This window comes from Peromyscus eremicus, chromosome 1, assembly GCF_949786415.1.
Source record: "Peromyscus eremicus chromosome 1, PerEre_H2_v1, whole genome shotgun sequence".
NCBI classification, from domain to species: Eukaryota; Metazoa; Chordata; class Mammalia; order Rodentia; family Cricetidae; genus Peromyscus; species Peromyscus eremicus.
The window spans coordinates 17,792,065-17,813,373 of NC_081416.1; the positions used below are offsets into that span (position 1 = coordinate 17,792,065).

Genomic DNA, 21,309 nt, shown 5'->3' on the forward strand with positions numbered 1-21,309 from the left:
AGAATTTCGCTGGCTCGGCAACAGAAATGCTGTGGATGCCCATGCCCAGGACTAGCCTAGGGCAGGAGCAGCTGTGGGGAAGGTCTGGGCTGAACTGGCTCCTCTGTTGCCAGATCCCTATTTCATAAACAAGTCCCTGCTGGACTGCCCTTCTCTGAGAAAGGAACCTCAGACTCAGAAGCAGCAAGCTCTTGGCTTCCAAATAAATGCATTAGTGGAAGATTTATGTGGGTGATTTACTAATCCCTGGCAGATTAACCCCAGCCAAATCAAGCTAACTACTTAGGCCATCGGGAAGGCTACAGGGAGATGGTCTCCTGCCAACGTGGGAGGAAAGAGAGAGTGTAGGGGTTAAGTTTCTCCTCTGCCTTCCCCTCATCATCCCATGAGTTCAGGATCTGGGGGGAGGGGTGTGTATCAGAGACTGAAATAAATTAAAAGGTCAGGGTTCTGAACATCCTATTAGCAACAGTCTCATAGCAGGGGGATTACTTCTCCAGGGAAGTAGCCAATGGTCTGAATCCTGCGGAGTTGAGAACCAGGTGTTGGGGCCGGACTTCTTCCTATGTATGCCCTGCCTTTAGAGGTACAGATCCAATCGTTGTCTTGATTTACCCGTCTTGGCTCAAACGATCAAAGCTCCTTTGGAGAAGGAGACAAGGTACAGATGGCTGCTATGATCAGGAAATGATTGCCAACCTGCCCACTGCCGACCTCTACCACTCCTAGGCCTCTTGTATGTGTCTGGAGTATCTTTGGTGTTTAGGAAGGTCCCTGCTCAGCTAATGAAGTCCGTCAGTGACATGGTGTCACAGTGTGCAAGTTGGGTTTGGGGGTTCCCTTTTCCCCCATATTCAAAGGCTTTCTTGTTCCCAGTTTTTTGTTTGTTTTGGTTTTGTTTTTTGTTTTTTTGTTTTTTCAGGACAAGTAAGGAAATGAGAAGACAAAGTGTTAGATTCCTGAGGAGCCAACATCTGGGGAACTAGGTCTAGACTGTAGGCCCCAGAGGCTCTGGCTCCCTGGAGGGAGGTGCAGTTGTGCTGAGCAAGAGAAGGGCCACGTCTTTACCTGCACTCTGCGTGTCTGAGAGGGTTCTTTCCTCGACCTGATAAGCTAGGCCCAGCATTAAGACAGCTGGGGTCCGGGGTAGGGTAGGGTGAGGAGAGGAGACTCGCCTGTTTTCGTCCTTTTCTCAGGAACAACTGTGCAGAATTTTAGAACAGTTTTGAGACCTAAGAATGAGCTGCGAAGACCATGCAGAGGAATCCGGGAAACCGTTTGGAAAGTGGCACTCGGTGGAGTGACTGCGGCCTCTCCCGGTCAAGATCGCCGAGCTAGGGAGTGCGAGGTCCCCAGTCTGGGTCCCTCTATTTCCGGGGGTATCTAAACGAAGCCGCGGACGAACAGGAAAGGTGGCGGGAGGAGACCCTTAGGGTTTCTTCCCAGGTTTGTGCGCAGCGCCTCTCGGCGGCCGCTCGGCGCGGCTGCAGAAGTACTTGGTGACCCGCCGGCGGCACTGCTCGCAGCGGACCGCGCAGCACCAGTGAAACTTGCAGTTGCAGCTGGACACTGTCTCGGTGCGGCGCTCCTCCACTGCCAGCCCGCAGTCCCCGCACAGCCGGCGGCAGCTGCGGCGCTCCCAGCGGCCCAGGGCTCGGCCGCGCCGCAGGCACTCTCGGCCCTCGGTGCCTAGCAGCCCCAGGGTCTTGTTCTCCAGGCAGTAGTCTGGGGAGTCCTCCAGGTGCACCAGCTCGCGCGTGGAGATGGAGCGGAAGGTGTCGGCGATGGCGCCGCGGCCCGCCGCGCTGTTGCCCGCGCCCTGCAGCAGGTCCACCTTGAGCGCCACGTGATACTTCTCTTTCAGGTGCGCGCCCACCTCCCGGAACTCGGGCAGCTGCAACCAGCAAGTCTGGGTCGTGCAGCTGCCCGACACGCCGTGGCACTTGCACGTGCGTTTCATGGTGCCCTTGACCGCCTGGGGAGAAAGCTGCGCGTAAGCAGTCACGGCCGGGAGGAATTGCAGGGCGCCTAGCTAGGGAGTGGCCAGCCGGCTGGGTAGAGTCAGTTAAAGAACCGAGATGTTGGAGCTGGCCGTGGATGGAGCCAGCTATCTAGTAAAGGGCTGCGGGACTCACCTTGCGGCCAGCCTCATTGTTGTGCAGATTCATGGCTGCTCTGGCATCCTGTCCTGTCTCCAGGGCATCCACGAACTGCTTGGAAATTGCCTCTCCGAAGCCCACGTTGTCGCTGCAGCCGCCCCAGAGCCAGCCTTGGCCTCCTGAAAAGGCAGGAGCAGGAAAAACCATTGAGTCCAAAACTTCCTGGGCTCATGTTTCTGATTGGGTGGATGGGTAGGTGGGTGGAGGAGAGTCTGGAATGGGAAAGGGTTAACGTTGGGTGAGTGCCCTGTTTCTGGATTGGTTTCCATCTTGGTTTGTTTTTTACCACCTTTTCTGTTCTCTTTCAGCCTGAGCCAATCCCCTGCTCAGGCCTTCATGACATAACTAGTTGTGCCTGCATGCTCCTCTGCGGGAGGGTGCACGTGTCTGGTGGGCAGGCGGTTGAAGTCTGGGAAGGGACAAGAGTTCAACCTTTGAGAGAGGAAGAGAGCCTAAGAGAGGAGATAGGGAGCAATGAAGTCAGGAACTGAGTGAGCGGGTACAGAGGATGGGGAAGGCCGTGGGAAATCGCGGGACGAGGGATGTACACAGGACAGGACGACAGGAAAGAAATTTCCCCTGGGAGGGACGAATGATTGAGTCTACACACTATTCCGTTATTATTGTGTTTAAGTTAAGAAAATTTGGGGAGAACAGGACCTTACACTCTGTTTAGGCAGGGTTGTCGCTGTAGTGTGTGTGGGCTGGAACTGGCTTGCCCTACTTAAGCGTTATTTCCCATGTGTTTAGAAGAATGCAGGTTTATTTCTCCAAGTCCCCACCATGCTTTTTGTTGTGTAAGTGAACTTCCCCCGCCTGCCTGCGCTCCTCATTCCCACATTTCTACTCACCCAGTTGTCCATTTCGGGAGTCATCACACCCACAGTTGTCAAAATCTCCAAGGCTGCAGTTTCTAGTCAGGGTATACATAACTCCAGCAGAGCTGATGGCGTGTACAAACGCGGTCTCCCGGTTAGCTAGGGGATCGAGCCAAAGTCCCTCAAGGGTTAGAAGAAGAGGCTGCAGCCCAAAGAAATGCTAATGTGCTGCTTCCCCTTAATGCCTTCATTACACACACCCTCCCCAGCGCTAGCCTGTTTCTCGGAGTCGGGTAGCTTGCCCGCTTTCAGGACCCATCCCCTCCCGGCTCTCAGCCCTAGCCCTCCTTCCCTTTTCAAGACACATTTTGTGAGTGGTCGGCTAGACTGCTGATGACATGATTATGGAGGATTTAGGTGGGAAAGAACCTGGGAAAAAAGTGGACATGAATCTGAAAGCAAAGAACCCACCCCATTTCCTCCTGGAAAGTCTAGAAAGCACGCAGCAGTCATTCTTAAAAAGCTCCTCCGATGTGGGTCTTCTCACTATTGTTTATCTTCTCTATGGTAACCTGGTCTCCAAGTTTCTCCTGGGTCAGCACCTCTCTCTAAGCCTGCTGAAAGGAGCGGCTAAGCAGTGTGAGGATTTATTAGCCTAACCTGTATCTTGGTACTGCTTAGATGGTGATGAAGCCTTCGGCCAACCAAGGACAGTATACAGCCAAGGGCAGTATAGGACTGGTGATGAGGCAAAGTGTATTAAACAGTGAGGGGGGAAGAGAGAGAGAGAGAGAGAGAGAGAGAGAGAGAGAGAGAGAGAGAGAGAGAAGAAAGAAAGAAGGAAAGAGAGGAAGGAAGGAAGAAAGAAAGAGAGGATTGGGGAGAAGGGGGAAACAAAAGGGGCAGAGAAGGTAAAGAGAAGATCTCAGGAGAGAGAGAGAGAGAGAGAGAGAGAGAGAGAGAGAGAGAGAGAGAGAGAGATGTCCTGAGCAAAGAGACTGGGTGAAAATTAAGGACCTAGAGGAGCAGGGGAAAGCTACGACTAGCAGTTCCCGGAGCAGAGGCCAAGGCTTTCCTTACCACTACGAAGTCCACCATGGCTGGACAGCTGCAAAGCTCTCTCAGGGCAGTTCCAGCGGTCCCAAGCAAACTGGTATTTACACTCTTCAATGCCACTCTGGGCACCAGCTGCCACGCTGCTGGAGTAGACGAGGTAAGCCTACAGGAATACGGGCTCAAAATTTAGCCTCAGCTTAGGAGACATTTGCCCCAAGCAACTCCTCTCTGCTCTCCCAGCTTTCTAAAACACGGAGTGAGGAAGCAGTCTAAATATGCTATCTCATTTAACAGTGCTAGTATCCTTGTGGATAGGGACCATTGTGCAGGTCAAGAAACCAAGACTCAGAGCCTCACAGTTAGCAGATGGCAAAAGGAGGAGAGAACTTGGTTTCCACCAAACCCTAGTCCCCACCAGACTTTACTCATTATACTAAACCATCTCTCCGAACTGAGTCCCAATCACACAATTCTTGAAATTTCAGGTATTGCACCCCACTACTAGCTAAGGATGGTTTTGGGGGAACTTCTTTCCTGTAGAGGCCATGTAGTACAGTTCCTGAATGTTAAAGGGACACTGACAGATGCGGGATTGCACGTGTCAAAGCGGTGACTTTTCTGGCTCTGGAGATTCCGGCCATAAATTCAGTAACAATACAGCCAAGTGCTCCTCTGAGCCCTGAAAGTTTGCTGAGTGGCTTCGGACGAGTTCCTATCTGTGCTATATACCACAGCATAGTGGAAGCTGTAGATGTAATGAAATCACCGTGTATTATCTTCAGCCAACAAGTTAAAGCTAATGACATCTGAGTTCATCAAAGACATTCCCCTTACCTTTGGCCCGGTCATCAGAAAATTGTTCACTGACCTAGAAGAAGGAGAAAGCAGAGCACAGTGGAGAGATACCGGTTTGTTTCTGCCTCCAAGAGTCACAGAGATCATTTCCACAATACCGTTGAGAGAAGAAAAGGGGAATTAGCTTCCATAAGCAACGTTACACCTTGTCACAAGGCTGATAAAGATAATCCACTCAGGACCAGCAAGATGGCTCCGTGGGTAACTGTGCCTGCTGCCACGCCGGACAAGTGGAGTTCGACCCTGGAACCCACGTGGTAAGAGAGAACCAGCTCCTGCAAGCGTTTTCTGTTCCCCACTCATGTACTATATCATGCGTGCTGGCTCCAACACACGTGTGTACCCAAAATAAATCAATTTTAAAATAATTTAAAAATTTAAAAGATAACCCATTTAGCTAAAAATATAAGTTGAAAGTAGTACGTTTCTCTAGATTACAAAATATTTATTTTTATTTTAAGTATATGAGTGCTTGCCTGTATGTATATATGCACACCACACCACGTACCTGAGGAGCCCCAAAGAGGGTGTCAGATCCCCTAGAACGGGAGTTACAGATGGCTGGGAGCCACCATGTGGATGCAGGGGACTGTATCCAGGTCCTCTGCAAGAGCAGCCAGTGCTCTTAACCACTAAGTCCTCTCTCCAGTCCCATTTCTTTGGATTTTTAAAGTCAGTTATAATTTCCAACACCATAAAAAATTTAAAGTTACAGCTTCTAATACCATAAAAGATGGAAATAATGCTTGATTATTGTTTTGCCACAGGCTGGGGACAGAGCTAGCATTAATTCACAACTGGGTACCAGACGCTACTCGTATTTCACGTGTAGCCCCTTTAAATCATTTCTATCTCTATTTTGTCCATGGGGATCCAAGGGAAAACAGCTAACTTCGTGTTCAGGCTCACCCAGCTAATGAGTGAGGAAGGTGGATCTGATCCAACTTTATCTGACTTCACTGAACTGCAGAGAGACACCTGTCTAATTAGGAAGAGTAAACAGTGAAGTGTCTGTCTCAGGTTTTAATAATTGAATCCTAAAATAAAGCCGAATTTGAAAAGTAGCTCGGTCTCTACTTAAAAACGAAATGGCTTCGCTCTTAGGTCTTTACCTCAGAGAAATGAAAACTTTTTAACCTAGGAATTCCTATGTGGGTGAACTTATGAGTGTGAAAGGTAAAAATGTAGCATTTGCTGGGCTTATGGTGCACACTTGGGGGGTGGCAGCAGGAGAATCAGGAGTTCAAGGCCAGCCCTGTCTATAGAGCTAGTTCCAAACCAGTCTGGACTACTTGAGACTGTGGTGGTATTTTACTTGTACTGAAATGTGATTTTAATTGTATGTTAATAAATAAAGTTGCCTGGGGGTCAGAGCTATTAGAGCCATAGCAAGAGCATGGCGGTGGTGGCGCACGCCTTTAATCCCAGCACTTGATAAACAGAGCTAGGTAGATCTCTGTGTGTTCAAGGATACAGCCAACATTGGAGACACACGCCATTAATCTCAATACCATAGAGGACCTGGAGGGCTGTACATACAGGCAGTGACGAAGCAGTCATGTGTTTGGGTTTACAACCAATAAGAAGGCAGAACAGACAGTCTATATAAAGATGAACAGACAGGAAGTAGGCCCCTTTTCAGAGAGCTCTCTTGGCTGAAGCAGAAAGGGTAAGGCTCTTAGTTCTGACCTCTTGGCTTTCTTCTCTGAATCAGCTCTGTGTTTCTTATTTAATAAGACGGTTGGTTACATCTACATGAGACTCTGTCTCCAACTAACAAAACGAGCAAAAACCCTCTAGCCTCACTTATACAAAGCCACTGAGTTCAAGCCTCTGTACTGCAACAATAAAAAATCCTTACAATAACAACAATAACCACCAAGTATTTAAAAAAAAAAAAACAACCCAAACTGTCACATCCACACCATGGAATACCACTCAGCAATAAAAAGAATGAGCTATTAATAAACACAATTACTGGGACAAACCTCAAGGAAATTAGATTAAAGTCAATCCTAGACTGGGGTGATGGCTTAGCCATTTGTGTGATTGTGCAGAGAGACAGGATCCCAGAGCAAGCTGACTAGCTAACTAACTAGCTAACTAGCTGAATCAGTGAGCTCTGGGTTCAGTGAGGGACCCCGCCTCCCTCACTATGTGAAATGGAGAGTAGTTGAGGAGACAGGCAGTGTCAACCTCTGGCCTTTATATGCACGTGCACATGCAGGGCCACACAGATGAACACACATACACACATGCACATAACACACACACACACACACACACACACACACACACAAACAAACAAACAAGTCAGTTTCAAAAGTTATGTATTTCTGTGTCTGGTCCTGTAATTGTTACCACTTGGGAGGCTGAGACAGGAGGATCACAGGTTAAAGGTGTGCGTGAGCTACAGAGGAAGTTCAAACCCAGAGTGGTCAATTTATGAGACTTTTTTCTCAGAGTGAAAAAGAGAAGATTGCAGATATAATTTAGTTAAACACTCACGAAACATGTGTAATCCTTAGTACCACAAAAGGGGGATATCTACATAACATGCTGCTGAAATAGAGCTGAGAACAGAGTAGTGAGGCTAATAACAGGTTGGCGATTTGCCAGGAGTTTGAAGTAGGAAGATGGATGCTGCTATTAAGAGTCATGAGCCTTAGTGACAGAAAGTGTCTTAACTGTGGTCATGGTTCCACAAGGGTGCAAGCATGGCAAATTTGCATCAGAATATCTCTCTCTCTCTCTCTCTCTCTCTCTCTCTCTCACACACACACACACACACACACAGATACACACACACACAAATATACGAGTCTAAGGGTGCAGTAAAATAGTGTCTGAATAAGCTCTAAGGTTACTATATAATAATTTTAAGATGGAAACATTGAGGAAGGTTATGGAAAAGGTACAGAAGCTTCCTGAATATTTCTTTGTAACTTTTGCAAATCTCTAGTTATATAAAAATGCAAAGTTAAACACAGATATGATCTGCAGTCTTGGAAATTTAGAGAATGACTTCAAAATAGACATTTTATATTTGTGAAAATGTATTATCTATAAGCTTTCCATCATGGGCAAGTAACATGGGAATCCTTAGGGACTGTACCCGAAGCTTGGCATCCCCTGGCAGTTCTGAGGGCTGAAAAGGTGGTAAAACATCAGAAAGGGAATTAGAAACAAAATAAATAAAATCATTCTCTTATTGGTGGCCAAGGGGCTTGGTGGACTCTCCACATGAAACACAACAGCCAAAATGTGGGTAGTTTTTGAGAAACAATATTAGCAGTTTGGAAGGCAGACAGAATAGTTATCGTTTTACAGGACAGTCATTACTGGGAAAGAAGACAGCATGAAACAAAACATGGCTGACAAAGGACAGAGCTTTGCCAAGGCTGAGCCCGGGGCAAGAGTCTCGCCATGAAAGAGTCTAAGTCAGGAAAACAGACGAGTAACGGGGGGAGGATTTGGAGGGTTTGCCCCTCCTAGAGAGCCTAGTTAAGGAAAGACATGTGTAACATGCTTGTCAGTTGAGCCAACGAAAGGGACAGGTTTCACTGAACACCTGTCTTGGCACAAAACTTGGTCCTTATTTAGATAACATGCGTATGTTGTTATTTGTAATAGATTGGGTCCTTGTGACTGCTTTACTTCTATGCAAAATCTCCAATGTCGAGAAAAGACTCTGTGTCCTCGTGGTGAGCACCAAAGCAGGAGAGTGTTAGTTTTAGTTAATGAGACAGTGGTATGATGTCCTTTGAACCAGTCAAAATAAAGACTGCAGAAGGCGTAGTGGATGAGTGCTGTGGGGAGAGTGAGAGGATGAAGAGGGAAGGCATTTAAGTGTGTTATGGGCTGGGTGCCAGCTAGAGACAGTCACGTGACTGAAGGGAAGACACTGCCAACAAACATGGGAGATGGAATGTCTGTTTAATAGATGGCAGCTCTCTATGGGTGGGTCATGATGTATACTCTCAGATGGAGGTGCATCTTCCCATTCCCCAAGAGCGTGTACCGTTGCTGCTGCCACTGCCCAGACTGGGTACCATTCAAAAGGGTTTTCAGTCTTCCTGGACCTTCCCAACTATTCTCAGGCCTTTTTGTTCGGTCTCCAGACTTGTACACTCAACGATCTGCTTGATTTGGTAGGCATCCAGCTTAACTTGCCTCAAAATGAACACTTGCTCTCTCGACACCTCAACCTACTCCAGCTCAGAAGGGGAAAGTCCCTCCTTGCTTAGATAAAAGTCCCAGCAAGTCATCTTTGACTCTTTCTTCTTATTTTGTATTCAATATGTCCTCAAATCTTGCTGACTACAGCTCATACTGTAACCCGTTTTCAACGTCTCCCTTAATTTCTGGGGTCAAGCCATCACCATTTTTGTCTGGATTACAGGGGACAGCCTGTTAATTAGTTGGCTATGGTGTTGTACACCAGCAATCCCAGCACTGGTGAGGGTGTGTCTGGAGGATTTTGTTAATTAGTTGGCTATGGTGTTGTACACCAGCAATCCCAGCACTGGCGAGGGTGAGTCTGGAGGATTTTGAGTTCAAGTTTATATGAAAAGTTCCTTAAACTCAGCAACAACAAAAAAAACTCTGTTTACAAACAGACATGTGACTTGAATAGACATTTTCCCAAACGTGCCATTGAGCCCGTGGAAAGATGCTCAGCATCACTAGTCATCTGAGAACAAAATCACAAGAATCCACACCCACTGAGGGAGCTAGACTGAAATAAGAAGCCTGGGTGTGATGGGGCATGCCTTTAGACCCACTCAGGAGCACTCGGCGGCGATGCGGGAGGGGGGGGGGCAGAGTTAGATAGAAGCCTGCTCTCCATGGTGAGTTCCAGACAGCCAGGACTACAAAGAGAGACTCTGTTTCAAAGGAAGAAACTGATGAAAACTCAAAGCGTCCAGAATCCTCAGTGTAGCCCTCACTATCCTGGAACTCACTCTGTAGACCAAGCTGCCCTCGAACTCAGAGATCCGCCTGCCTCTACCTCCCAAGTGCTGGGATTAAAGGTGTGCGCCACCACTGCCTGGTGAGTGCATGCACTTTAGAAAATTGTTTAGCAGTTCCTCCACAGGTTAAATATAACACAGCAGTTCTTCTCTTAGGCAGACATATATGACACAAAACATAGACACTGTGCTCACAACAATATTAATTAGAATAGCCAAAAACTAAAACTGCCCAAACGTCTAGCTCCTAATGAACGGGTGCATGCAATCTGGTATGTCTACAATAGACTATTATCTGACCATAAAAGTAAACAAAATGCTGATACATGCTCCAACACAGATGGACATCACTCTACGTGAAAGAACCCAGACACAAAAGACCAAGAGCTATAGGAACCCTGTTCTTGATTTTATGAGAAACTTCTAGAAAAGACCATTCTATAGCAACAGAAATTAGATTGGCAGTTATCAAGGACACAGGGGAGAACACTGGGATAGGACTGCTAATGGAAAGAGGAATTCTTTCAGGGTTGGTAAAAATGTTCAAAAATGGATTGTGTTGAGAGCTGCACAGGTATGTGGAGTTACTAAAAGCCAATAAAGTCATCATTTATGTCTTCCTTATTCTTGGGTAAATGTCTAGTTCAAATGAGTCATGCTCATTACTTCTTCTTCTTCTTCTTCTTCTTCTTCTTCTTCTTCTTCTTCTTTTTTTTTTTTTTTTTTGAGACAGGGTTTCTCTGTGTAGCTTTGGAGCCTGTCCTGGATCTCGCTCCATAGAGCAGGCTGACCTTGAACTCACAGAGATCCGCCTGCCTCTGCCTCCCCGAGTGCTGGGATTAAAGGAGTGCGCCACCACCGCCCGGCTCATTACTTCTTTTTTAAAAATTGTGTGTATCTACTTTATTTATGTGCTTTGTGTTGGCCTGTGTGACTTTGTGTGCACCACATGCATGCAGAAGCCCAAGGAGGAGAGAAGAAATTGGATCCCCTGGAACTAGACAACAGGCAGCTGTGAGTCACCATGTGAGTGCTGGCAATCAAACCCGCGTCCTCTGCAAGAGCAGTGGAAATCCTGGGCCATCTCTCCAGCCTCTACAACCAGTACTTCTGAAGCTTCACTGCAGGCGTTTGGGGAAAATGGGGTGGATATGGAACCCAAGGCCTCACCCTTACTAGACAGGTTATTAATTTCAATAACCCAAAGCAACGGCTCTGCCACAAACTACCCCCCAGCCCTTGCTTGCTTTTTCCTTTGTAAGACAGGGTCTCACTATGTAGTCCAGGCTGGCCTTGAGCTCACAACCCTCCTGTCTTGGCTTCCTAAGTTCTAGGATAACAGGCATGTACTACCATATTTGATATCACAGTAACCCCGACCTCCAACCAAGTCTCACTGTTTAGCCCAGGCTGGCCTTGGTTTCCATTTACTGCCTTGTTTCTGATCATAAGTATGGCTTGCCTGAGGTATCTGTTGCCCCCAGCTCCTCTTACATACTACTTTGAACATAGAGAGTGTTCTGTACAAGTGGGTTGAATTAAAGGGTTTGGAAAGGAAAGGTAATAAAGGGCTCCTTAGAACCAATGGGAAATTTGAAAAGAAAAGGGCTTACAAAAAGATACATGGGTAAAAGGGAGACAGAGATGAACCCACAGATTGAAAACCCAGGAGCTACTTTTCTTTCTTTTTAAAACCTTTCCATACTCAGCCCAGAAGGCAATGCAGCCCAGAACCTACCATTCTAGAAGTGTGCATGGCCCAGATCTTAGATCTTTGTACTGGGATGTCACTTGTCTTCAGGACAGTTCATAGGTAGCACTTATCTTTTAATTAAAATGTTTGGAAAGAAAAGATTTGGGGGATACAAGGGAGAAATGTGGGGCAAGCAGAGCTGCCTCTTATTTGTTAATTGAGCAGATGGTCATACAGCAAGGATGGAAGCCAGAGCACTGAGCGAATGCACGCAGTGAGTGGTTAGGGTAGACACATCCATAGCCCTGTATACTGCCATGGATGTCATCATTGTGTTTCACAGTAATTAGGAATGGGTGTAAGCAGTTTGTACAAATAACTGCAGTTTTTCTTTTATACTACCAAGTAAATATCTTATTGTTTCTTCTCCTTTTGTTACTCATATATATGATACATAATCTATATACATATGTGCATGTATAAAGTGTGATGTTGCAGTCCCAGGCATGGTGGCACACTCCTTTAATCCCAGCACTTGGGAGGCAATGGCAGGCAAATCCCTGTGAGTTTGAGGCCAGTCTAGTCTACATAGTGAGTCCTAGCCAGGGTTCCATAACAGGACCCCATCGCAGAAAAGTATGATGTCACATAAAATGCAGTTCATTGCTGTGGGATGTTCTGTATGGCAAATGTGTTGCTAATTAGTCAATAAATAAAACACTGTTTGGCCATTGGCTAGGCAGGAAGTGTAGGCGGGACAAGGAGGAGAATAAAGCTGGGAAGTGGAAGGCTGAGTCAGAGAGACACTGCCAGCCGCCACGATGAGTAACAGCATGTGAAGATGCCAGTAAGCCACGAGCCATGTGGCAAGGTATAGATTAATGGAAATGGATTAATTTAAGCTGTAAGAACAGTTAGCAAGAAGCCTGCCATGGCCATACAGTTTGTAACCAATATAAGTCTCTGTGTTTACTTGGTTGGGTCTGAGGCTGTGGGACTGGCAGGTGATAGAGATTTGTCCTGACTGTGGGCCAGGCAGGAAAACTCAAGCTACAGTTCATTTCACATACTAACAGCTAATATCATCAGATATGTCAGGGTAGTGGTACTTTACCTGTTACATGTTACAAATTTTCCTAATGACTGAACACAGTGTTTATGCTGTGCACAGCAAATCTATTGTAAGTATTTTAATGCTTGAAGCTCATGCAATTGCCACAACAGTTATAGAAAACAGAATGAGTCTATTCTCCGCTTCACAGACACACAAACTGCGTTGTGGTGTGTCAAGGCAATATAACACACTAGTTCAGGGGTGGGTCTGGAACCTACACTGTTTCATTCTAGCACAGCGGTTCTCACCCTTCCTAATGCTGCGACCCTTTACTACAGTCCTCATGTTGTGGTCACCAACCATAAAATTATCTTGTTGCTACTTCATGACTGTGATTTTGCTACTGTTATGAATTGTAATGCAAATATCTGATATGCAACCCTCATGGAAGGGTCATTTGACCCCAAAAGGGTCATGACCCACAGATTGAGAACCACTGTTCTAGGCCATGTACTGCTGAAAATGTGACTCATCTCTCCTCTGCCCCCAGTTCTTCTGCTGGTCCAGGACTCTTAATTCCTGAAAAGTCATAATGGATATTTGGAAGTCTCAGTGACATTCTACTGAGTGATCGGTGCCTGTGCTCAGTAAAGAAGTCCAGATGGCGATCACATGGTCTCGGCTACATTTTTCTTTTTGTAATGCTCCAGTGCTCCCTTCTAGAAGCTTCCATGCCCACAGGGGCAAGGGTTCTGGGAACTGCCAGATCCCCTATAACTGATGATACTCACACTGGCTCTTGTGTAGACAATGTAGAAATGAACAAGGGGATTTTATGGGAGGAGATATGGAGATAATCTGGAAACTATACTTCCTGCTCAGTTTTTCTCTATAAACATAAAACTGCTTTTTAAGAAATGTGTATTGATTTTTTTTAAAGTAGGGACACATGCTGGGAGGCTGAGGTGCCTAGCTGAGGTAAGGTGAACAGTGTGTGCAGCTCCTGTTCTTGACTTCTCTCTCTCTCTCTCTCTCTCTCTCTCTCTCTCTCTCTCTCTCTCTCTCTCTCTCTCTCCTTGCACTTCCAGTGGCTTCCTCACATTGTGGCCGACTCATGCCCTCTTCCCCACAGCACAACGAAATGTTAGCACAGTGGACTCTGCCACAAGGGATTCCAAGTCTGGTCCAGGCCCATCCCCTTCTGGTCCTCCACTCACTGACTCTGCTTCTGGGAGTCTTTAACACAGCAGCTCCACTTATGCCCCTGCACCATCTCTGCACGCTAGTCACCCTTCCTGGAAGGAACTTTTAACCCACAATCTGCTCTTTTGTTTTTCTTAGACTCTTCTAATGCCATCTTGTTCTTTTGAGTTACTTTACAGCAATGATTAGGGAGAGTAGTCAGATCTCCGTCTCCTGTCCTCCAGAGTTCTCAGGGTCGCTCACAGGTCCCCAGCTGAGCCAGGCCCTGTCCTCCTGTTCTCCACCTCGTCGCCTTCAGCTACAGCTCCCCTAACCCAGGCACTGATGAGGAGGTTCTTTGCTGCTAGTTTCGTGAGTCTCTAAGTCCTCACTGTGTCCTTCATGTTAATTATCCTTCCTGTCACTCAAGGACCCTCTGGGATCCAGCCACATGCCCTGCCCTGGCTGCATGTCTTGCTTGAGGCTGTGTGGGTGGTCTTCACAGCAGAGTCTTGCCAAGTTTACCTCCCTTCCCGTTCCTTCTCTGCTCAGGGACCTTCTCACTGGAGAAACCTCAGAGCCTAGCCAGTAGCCAAGTCTAGCCTTGATTCACAAGGCTTTTATCTATAGCACGATGCTTGTGAGCTGGCTCATCCACTGGACCCTTAGTCCACAACCATCCTGTCCCCAATGGAAAGTTTTTCTCAGGGAGGTGAAACAAGACTGGAGGGACTTTGGAGCAATTCAAAGACAAATACCACTGCTGCTCTGTCAATGCCTGGAAAGTCTCCAAGTTTCTTTTCCTAAGAACGTATGTTGCCTCCCATGATATTTATTAGACACAACACACACACACACACACACACACACACACACACACACACACACAGCCCTTCTCTACCTGATGCTTTTTGAAGAAGTAGGCATTATTTTTCCAGTTTAGGGAGTTCAGAGACAGCTGCAAGCTTCTGTCCTGGTCGGTTAGAACCACACACATGGCCAGGCGTTTAAGCCACTACTCCTCACCCACAGTTTGGGGATGATTCTTCACACTTGCAAAGTATACAAGGTGGTTTGTATAGCAACATCATTTTGTGGTCAGCAGGTTCTCAGCCATGGTCAGGATACTGCCTCACTGTGGGACAGATGGGCCTGGACCAGAAGTGGTCAAGCACGAGTTCTGTTTGCATCCATCTCTTAGCATGACAGGAACCTTGTAACTGGGCTGATTTCTGGTACCTGGCTCCCTCTCCTCTTCCTGTGCATGCACCTACCCAGGAGGCCATTCCATCTCATTTGGTGTGCTCCCCACAGGCAGCTTTTCTGGATGCTGTTATGCCAGGCTGGCTTCCAGTCCAATGGTTGATGTAACTTAGACGTGGAACCAGATCCCTTTGCTCTGTCCCACTCATGTTTAAAGACAAAGCCTTTTATATGAATTTCTAGAATTTTATGTTTTATATCCAATATCCAGAACTTTCATCCTCATCCCCTCTGCCACACTTGGGTCTTGCCTCCCTTCGCTTTCCTTACAGTCCTTTGACATCCTCCCTTCACTTTCCTTATAGGCCTTTGACATTTTAGCTTCTTCCTCCCTTGTCTTTAATTGCATCTCTAGACACCCACAAAAAGTCTGGAGGTCATGGGACTTCCATTGGTCTCTCTTGGTTCAGACTGTGGAGTTCTATTAAAGTTGGGTGGCAGGCTAGGGGGAGGAGGTGGGATGGTGAGTGTGGACTGCTGTTCTCACCCAGAGACACACAGAGGCATTTCCGGGAAGGGCTGAGGGCCGGAGGCTCCAGAGCCGGAAGCTGCCTGGGGCCCCAGCTAGAAGAGCCTCCCTCACAACTTTCTTTCTGAATAGTGTTTACACCCTGCCTGAGGCTGGGGAAAGCTGAGTCATCACCCCCTTCTGGGATTTCCCCAGAGGTTCTCTGTATTCCCCAACACACGTGAGCACACATGTACAGCACACACACAATTACATAGACAAGAGTCTCCCTGATAACTGTGAAACTGGATCCCAGAGTTCCTAAAGTTTCCTTCGCTGCCCTCTGACAATGCCCAAGGATATTTAAACCAGGAGCCTCCCACTGCACAAAGAGTTGAAAAAAATCAAAGGTTTCACAGATCAACTGGGTGACTAATTGTTACACACTGTAAACTATAAATTATGGAAATCGACCCCACTACAGCTGGGGGAAGGAATAGAAAGGAGAAGGCACGGATGTCTGAAGTCTTAGGGGGAAGGCACGGATGTCTGAAGTCTTAGGGGGAAGGCACGGATGTCTGAAGTCTTAGGGGGAAGAACGTATGTAGAATTTCAAAGATCAATTTTCTCCTCCTTTCAAATGTGTCAAGAAGATAAAAATAAAATCATAAGGAAGCTGGGGATGTAGCTCAATGGTGGAATGCTTGCCTAGCTGTACGAGGCCCTGGCTTGCACCTCCTTCACTGGACAGGGGAAGCAGAGGAGGAGGCAGGGGTGAGGGGAAATTAATATGGACAAGATCTTGTTCAGGGGTACGGAACACAAGCCTGGATTCAGAGACTGGAGTTTTTCAGCAAGAAAAAGAGCCAGTGTGGACTCAGCGAAGGAGTGGGCACCGGAAGAGATGAGAGGAAGCAGACAGACAGAAACGAGGCGGACACTGGCCAAAGGAAGGGTTTACTGTTGTTTTCAAGATGGTTTTAAAGGCAAAACTCAGGAGTTCATGGCTTCAGGTCTTGTTCTCATAGCTTCTCCATGACTTGAAGTGCTCTTCAAGCACGGTTCAGCCCTACAAGTAAGTCTAAAAAATATTTTTTAAGAATGTAAATTTTCTATATGATACTGAAGCATATTATATATGAAAGTTAGTCTTACAAGCCAGTTGGCTAAAACAAAATGTTAAGCAGGAGTGTACATTTCAATGGTCATCCTTACATTAAATATGCCTTAAAATGCCACATCAGTTCAAATCCAGCCCTTGCCAAATAATTATTGGCAGAGGCCAATGACCTGCCTTTGGGACAGCTCCAGGCCATGAAACTCTGCCAAGCAGGTGTGGAAGGATTTCTTCCTCCCCTCCCCCCTCAACGGAGGAAATCACCAGTTCCCAGGAGTGGTCTTTTCCCTGCCGAGGGATGTGCTGTCAGTCAAGGGGATCTTACAGAGCAACGGCTGTCCTTGGTCCCCATTTCCATCCTTCTTTCTGTAGCAAAGCCAGCTCTGCCAAGGAAGCCAGAGCCGAGCTGCAGGAAAGCCCTCAGCACTTGGTATTAAATGAGGAGGGAGGGACGTGGCGCCTGCCCTCACCCTGGCCTCCAAGTGAAGGTCACTGAGGAGAGAGAGGTCCAGGCCACTGTCCCCAGTGGCCTGGCATCATGGCAGCTTCTGGCCCAGTCACTGTGCAGACAGTTTATGTTTCCTGACCTAGTCACCTAGGTCTCCGTGGCCTAGACTTGAAAGTATTCCTATCTGTTGCGCAGATGGACACAAAACCACTGATTTCCAAAGCAAGAAACCTCTCACTGTAACTGTAGAGATTAACTCCCAAATCCAGCAGATGATCGGCTCAAGGCAGCAGAACCAACAGAAGTCCGAATTTGAGGACCCTTTCCACTATCTAATGGAACCCAATTCAAGCGGAGAGTGAAACATCCCTTCCAGTCTGCCCCGGCCACTCAATTTGTTGTCTTTGCTGCTCAAAGCACAAAAAAGCCAAAGCCTGCATCTGAGTGGCTCCTCCTCCTTTCATTAATGACTATTCTGGGTTGCTCCAAGGACAATCGTAACGTACATTGTTCCCCACGAGTCTTCCTACTTGCTGCTATCTCTGTCTCTCAGATGTAGACAGGAGATTCCTTCTCACATCCTTCCTCTTCCTGTTTTGAACCGTTTGAGAAGAGCAATACATGAAGCTGGAAAGGCTACCAAAAGCAAATGAAACAGCTTGGACAGGAATTGACACCGGGTGAAGCTGAGCTGTGGGGGTTTCTTCCCTATCTGCCCACTCGGCTTTTATGAAGGAGGAAGCCGAGGAGGAGGAGGAAAGTCCACAATAGAAACTTACGATTAAACAGGACACTCCTGAAGCAGTAACCTAGGCTGTCTGAGCACCACAGACACCCCGAGGAAGCTGAAGAAATGCCAGACAGGACAATGTGGACAGCCTGACGGTTTGCTCTTGTCATGAATGGGCAGGGTAGGGAACACAGAGTCTGACGGGGAGCCGGAGAGTCTGAGTGTAAGAAGAAAGACTGGGATGTGGTGTAGCAGAATGCAGTCACAGTGCCACACAGAGGGAAGTTCTTCCTTCCGTGGAACGGCCTAGTCTGGCCTGGAGACGGTGAGAATGTCATCCCTGGAGGCTGGCTGAAAGACCAACGTCTACCTTTTTATGGAGTCTTATTGGGACAAAGGATGGGGACACTGGAAACACACACTGTCAAAACAATGTATTTGGGAGTGGTTAGGTAGTAGTGAGTTTAAATGCCCTCTTATGGTCTGAATCTTTTTTTTTTCTGAGAGAAAACTCTAACCTCAGAAGAGTAGAGAGAAATGACATGATCAATACCAAGGGCTTGCAGAAAAGATTGAGAAAAACAAACCATAAAAGTGTGTCTCTTAACGAGGCTGCAGGCCCGTCCACAGTGGATGGCCATTTCTTTCAAGAGACTTCAGGGTCTAGGCATATTTCAAATGGGAGCAATGGGGACTGTCTTGATAGGAACCGAGCACACTGTTTTCCCCAGCTGTTAACCCAACCTGACCTTTTGCTTAGTAAGAAAAATCTACTTGCAGAAAAAAGGGTTTATCCTAAACAATATTGCCTGGACCTTACTCTCTAAGCCATACAAATTCTCTGTCTTCTGATGAAAATAGGAAAGGGTCCTTGGAGCCCAAGAAAAAGGAACTTTATTAATCGAACTACAAGAGAAAGCATCAGCTGACCACAGAATCCAACCAGCTGTCCAGCCAGAGGAGAGAAACAAGTGTTCGCATGGAAGGGAGCGGACGTGGATGAAAAGGCCTTTGTTTCTGGTCTTTTCTTAGGTCCTCTTTATCTCTATATAATGTTCCAAAACAGAGATCCCTCTGTGCCATATTATCCTACACACACACACACACACACACACACACACACACACACACACACACACAGATGACAGAGACAGAGACGCACGCACACACAAACATACACAATGCACACACACCATGTACCTCAGAGCAATCTCTTCATCACAAGGAAAACAACAATCCTGTCTGTTCTCGGACCTCACGAGTTTTGTTGCAATTATAGTAGTCATATCATTGTTGCCGTCCGTGAGGGGAGGACTCGAGATAGTGAAAGGAGACACAGGCTCCCATTGTCGAGGAAACCAAGGGTTAGTGGGAGGCAGCCTTTGCGGTCCTGTCTCTAGCTGGGATGCGGGTCATGCAGCTGCTTGGCTAGGCCGCCTCCCAGCTGCTCCACCATCCCAGCTGGTTTTGAACCGTGTACTTGTGGGTAGGCCAGGGTTGCTACTGGTGAGGGCATGTTTCACATTAGCTGGCTCTTTTCTAGACTCCAAAGCAGCTCCTCACATCTCGCTTATGTCTGTCGCCTCAGAGGCCTGCGGCCTCTCTGAGGAAGAGCATGCTTTACTGATGTGACCAGCTTTCGTGGGCCTGTCTTTGAATTCCTCTTTTTGTTTCTGCTAGTGGGAAAACTCACTGTGACAAACACATAATACGACAAGAAACTATCATGAGTTCGATAGTTTTAAGTAAGTCTGTATTTTTTGTTTTTATTTTTGTTTTGGGGGGCTTTTAAGACAAGGTCTTTTTATGTAGCCTTGGCTGTCCTAGAACTCACTATTTATATCATGCTGGTCTCAAACTCACAGAGATTCACCTGCCTCTGCCTCCTGAGTGCTGGGATTAAAGGTGTGTAACACTACACGTGGCATGAATTTGTATTTTACTTTCTATAACATCCATTTAAAAATAGTGGCAGATGTCTTTAGAGACCAGAAATATTATCTATATCCAATGCTTGGTAAAACAATGTAGGTAAAGGCCCTCTGGCAGTAGTTGACTCCTGGGCTGTGCCCTTGCTCAGTGGTAGACTCGCTCACCAACACAAGAAGACCCCTAGGTTTAGTCCCCAGCATCACCAAAAACAACCCCCCAGCTGATTCATTTCCTAAGCAGGGCTCCAGCACCTTTAATATCAGATGCAATTTCAATTAAAAAAAAAGTTCCTGTAAAAACCCAAATACTGAGACCCATGGGTAATGTTTTTCAAATATTGTCTTACAACCCAATAATTTCATATAAATTGTTGCCCTGATGCAGAATAGAAATATATACAGGCCTTAGGAAATTAGGCAAAGGATGAGAAGAGGTGGGGGCAGGAGGACTCTGATCACCCATCGCTATTATGAGATGTTAGCTGGAGTGAAGTAGGGTGAATAGTAAGGAAAGACACTGTATGCCTGCTTCTTCCCAGTGAGAAAGTGTATCAGGAAGGTGACCTCAGTTCGTTTCTGGCGCCTCTGTAGCCGCCATCATCTCCCGCCTTGCAGCTTCGTGCATCCCTAGTCTCTATTTTAAGGAGCCATAAAGATTAAGAAAAATTTAAAAAAAAATGTCTCAAGTTACTGAGGAGTAAGACTCCTCAGGAACGGTCCACCATCAAGCACCGGCGGCAAGTGCTGTTTTTAAAATTCCTCTTCTGTTGCGTTCTCAGTAAAGCTGCACTGTAGGGAAGTCAGGGATTCTCTTCTTTTCAACCCAGGAATGCTTGCTGCTGGACCCTTTTAGACAGTCATTTCAAGCGGCCCGACAATTGAACAGCCAAGCAGAAATTTCGGGTCTCCGTTTGTTAAATGCTTTTGAGGTCCTTACATAAAAGGTTGATAATGAAGTATTAAGAGGAACATGTCAAAGGCTATGGTTGGTCAAATTTCTCTGCCTGGCACAATGGGGATGACCTTACACAAACCCCAGAGTGTTTCGTTAGAGGAATAATCAATATTGAAAATGTTAAAATCACTTTCAAACATTACCTAAAAGCAGAATCTTGGCCAAGTATACGTTTTTAATTCCAACTGAGACTTAAGGAAAAGCAATTAAAGTGTAAGTGCATTGCATTGGAGATTTGGGCCCTTCCCACTAAGTCAGGCCGGGCAAGGAGGGGTTCTAAAATCCTGTGTTTAAATTAGCACGAACTTTCACATCTCTTTTCTCTTGTTTTCTTTTTGAATCCAGACACTTGAATTTGGACAGACAAGCAACCCAGCCACCCTTCAGTGTGGCATGTCAGTGTTGGAATGAAATGCACATGACCCCCTTCAGCAGGGAGGGGGACACACAGTAAAGGTATTTTTTAATGGAACAATTCTTCACACTGCCCTGGTGACTAGGGAGGGGCATCTCGTGTTTTTCTTTTGCTGATATTGAATCAGCTGAAGAGCGTGATGGGCACCAGGAGAAACGCCCTGAAATAGTCTCCCGGCCCTTTGTCATTTTGTTCTCATGAGGCAGAGATGG

The 21,309-nt window shown here is 46.7% G+C and overlaps 1 protein-coding gene across 1 annotated transcript; it reads right to left on the reverse strand.

Annotated features, from left to right (window-relative positions):
* Window positions 1-1,429: 1,429 nt before the first annotated feature.
* Window positions 1,430-10,837, reverse strand: Wnt8b (Wnt family member 8B; the record flags this gene model as incomplete). The annotated part of the gene is made up of 6 exons (XM_059246438.1): window positions 1,430-1,975; window positions 2,136-2,278; window positions 3,011-3,136; window positions 4,058-4,196; window positions 4,868-4,927; window positions 10,817-10,837. Coding segments are annotated over 6 exons (1,035 nt in total), but the record flags the coding sequence as incomplete, so codon positions are not given.
* Between the last annotated feature and the right edge of the window lie 10,472 nt (window positions 10,838-21,309).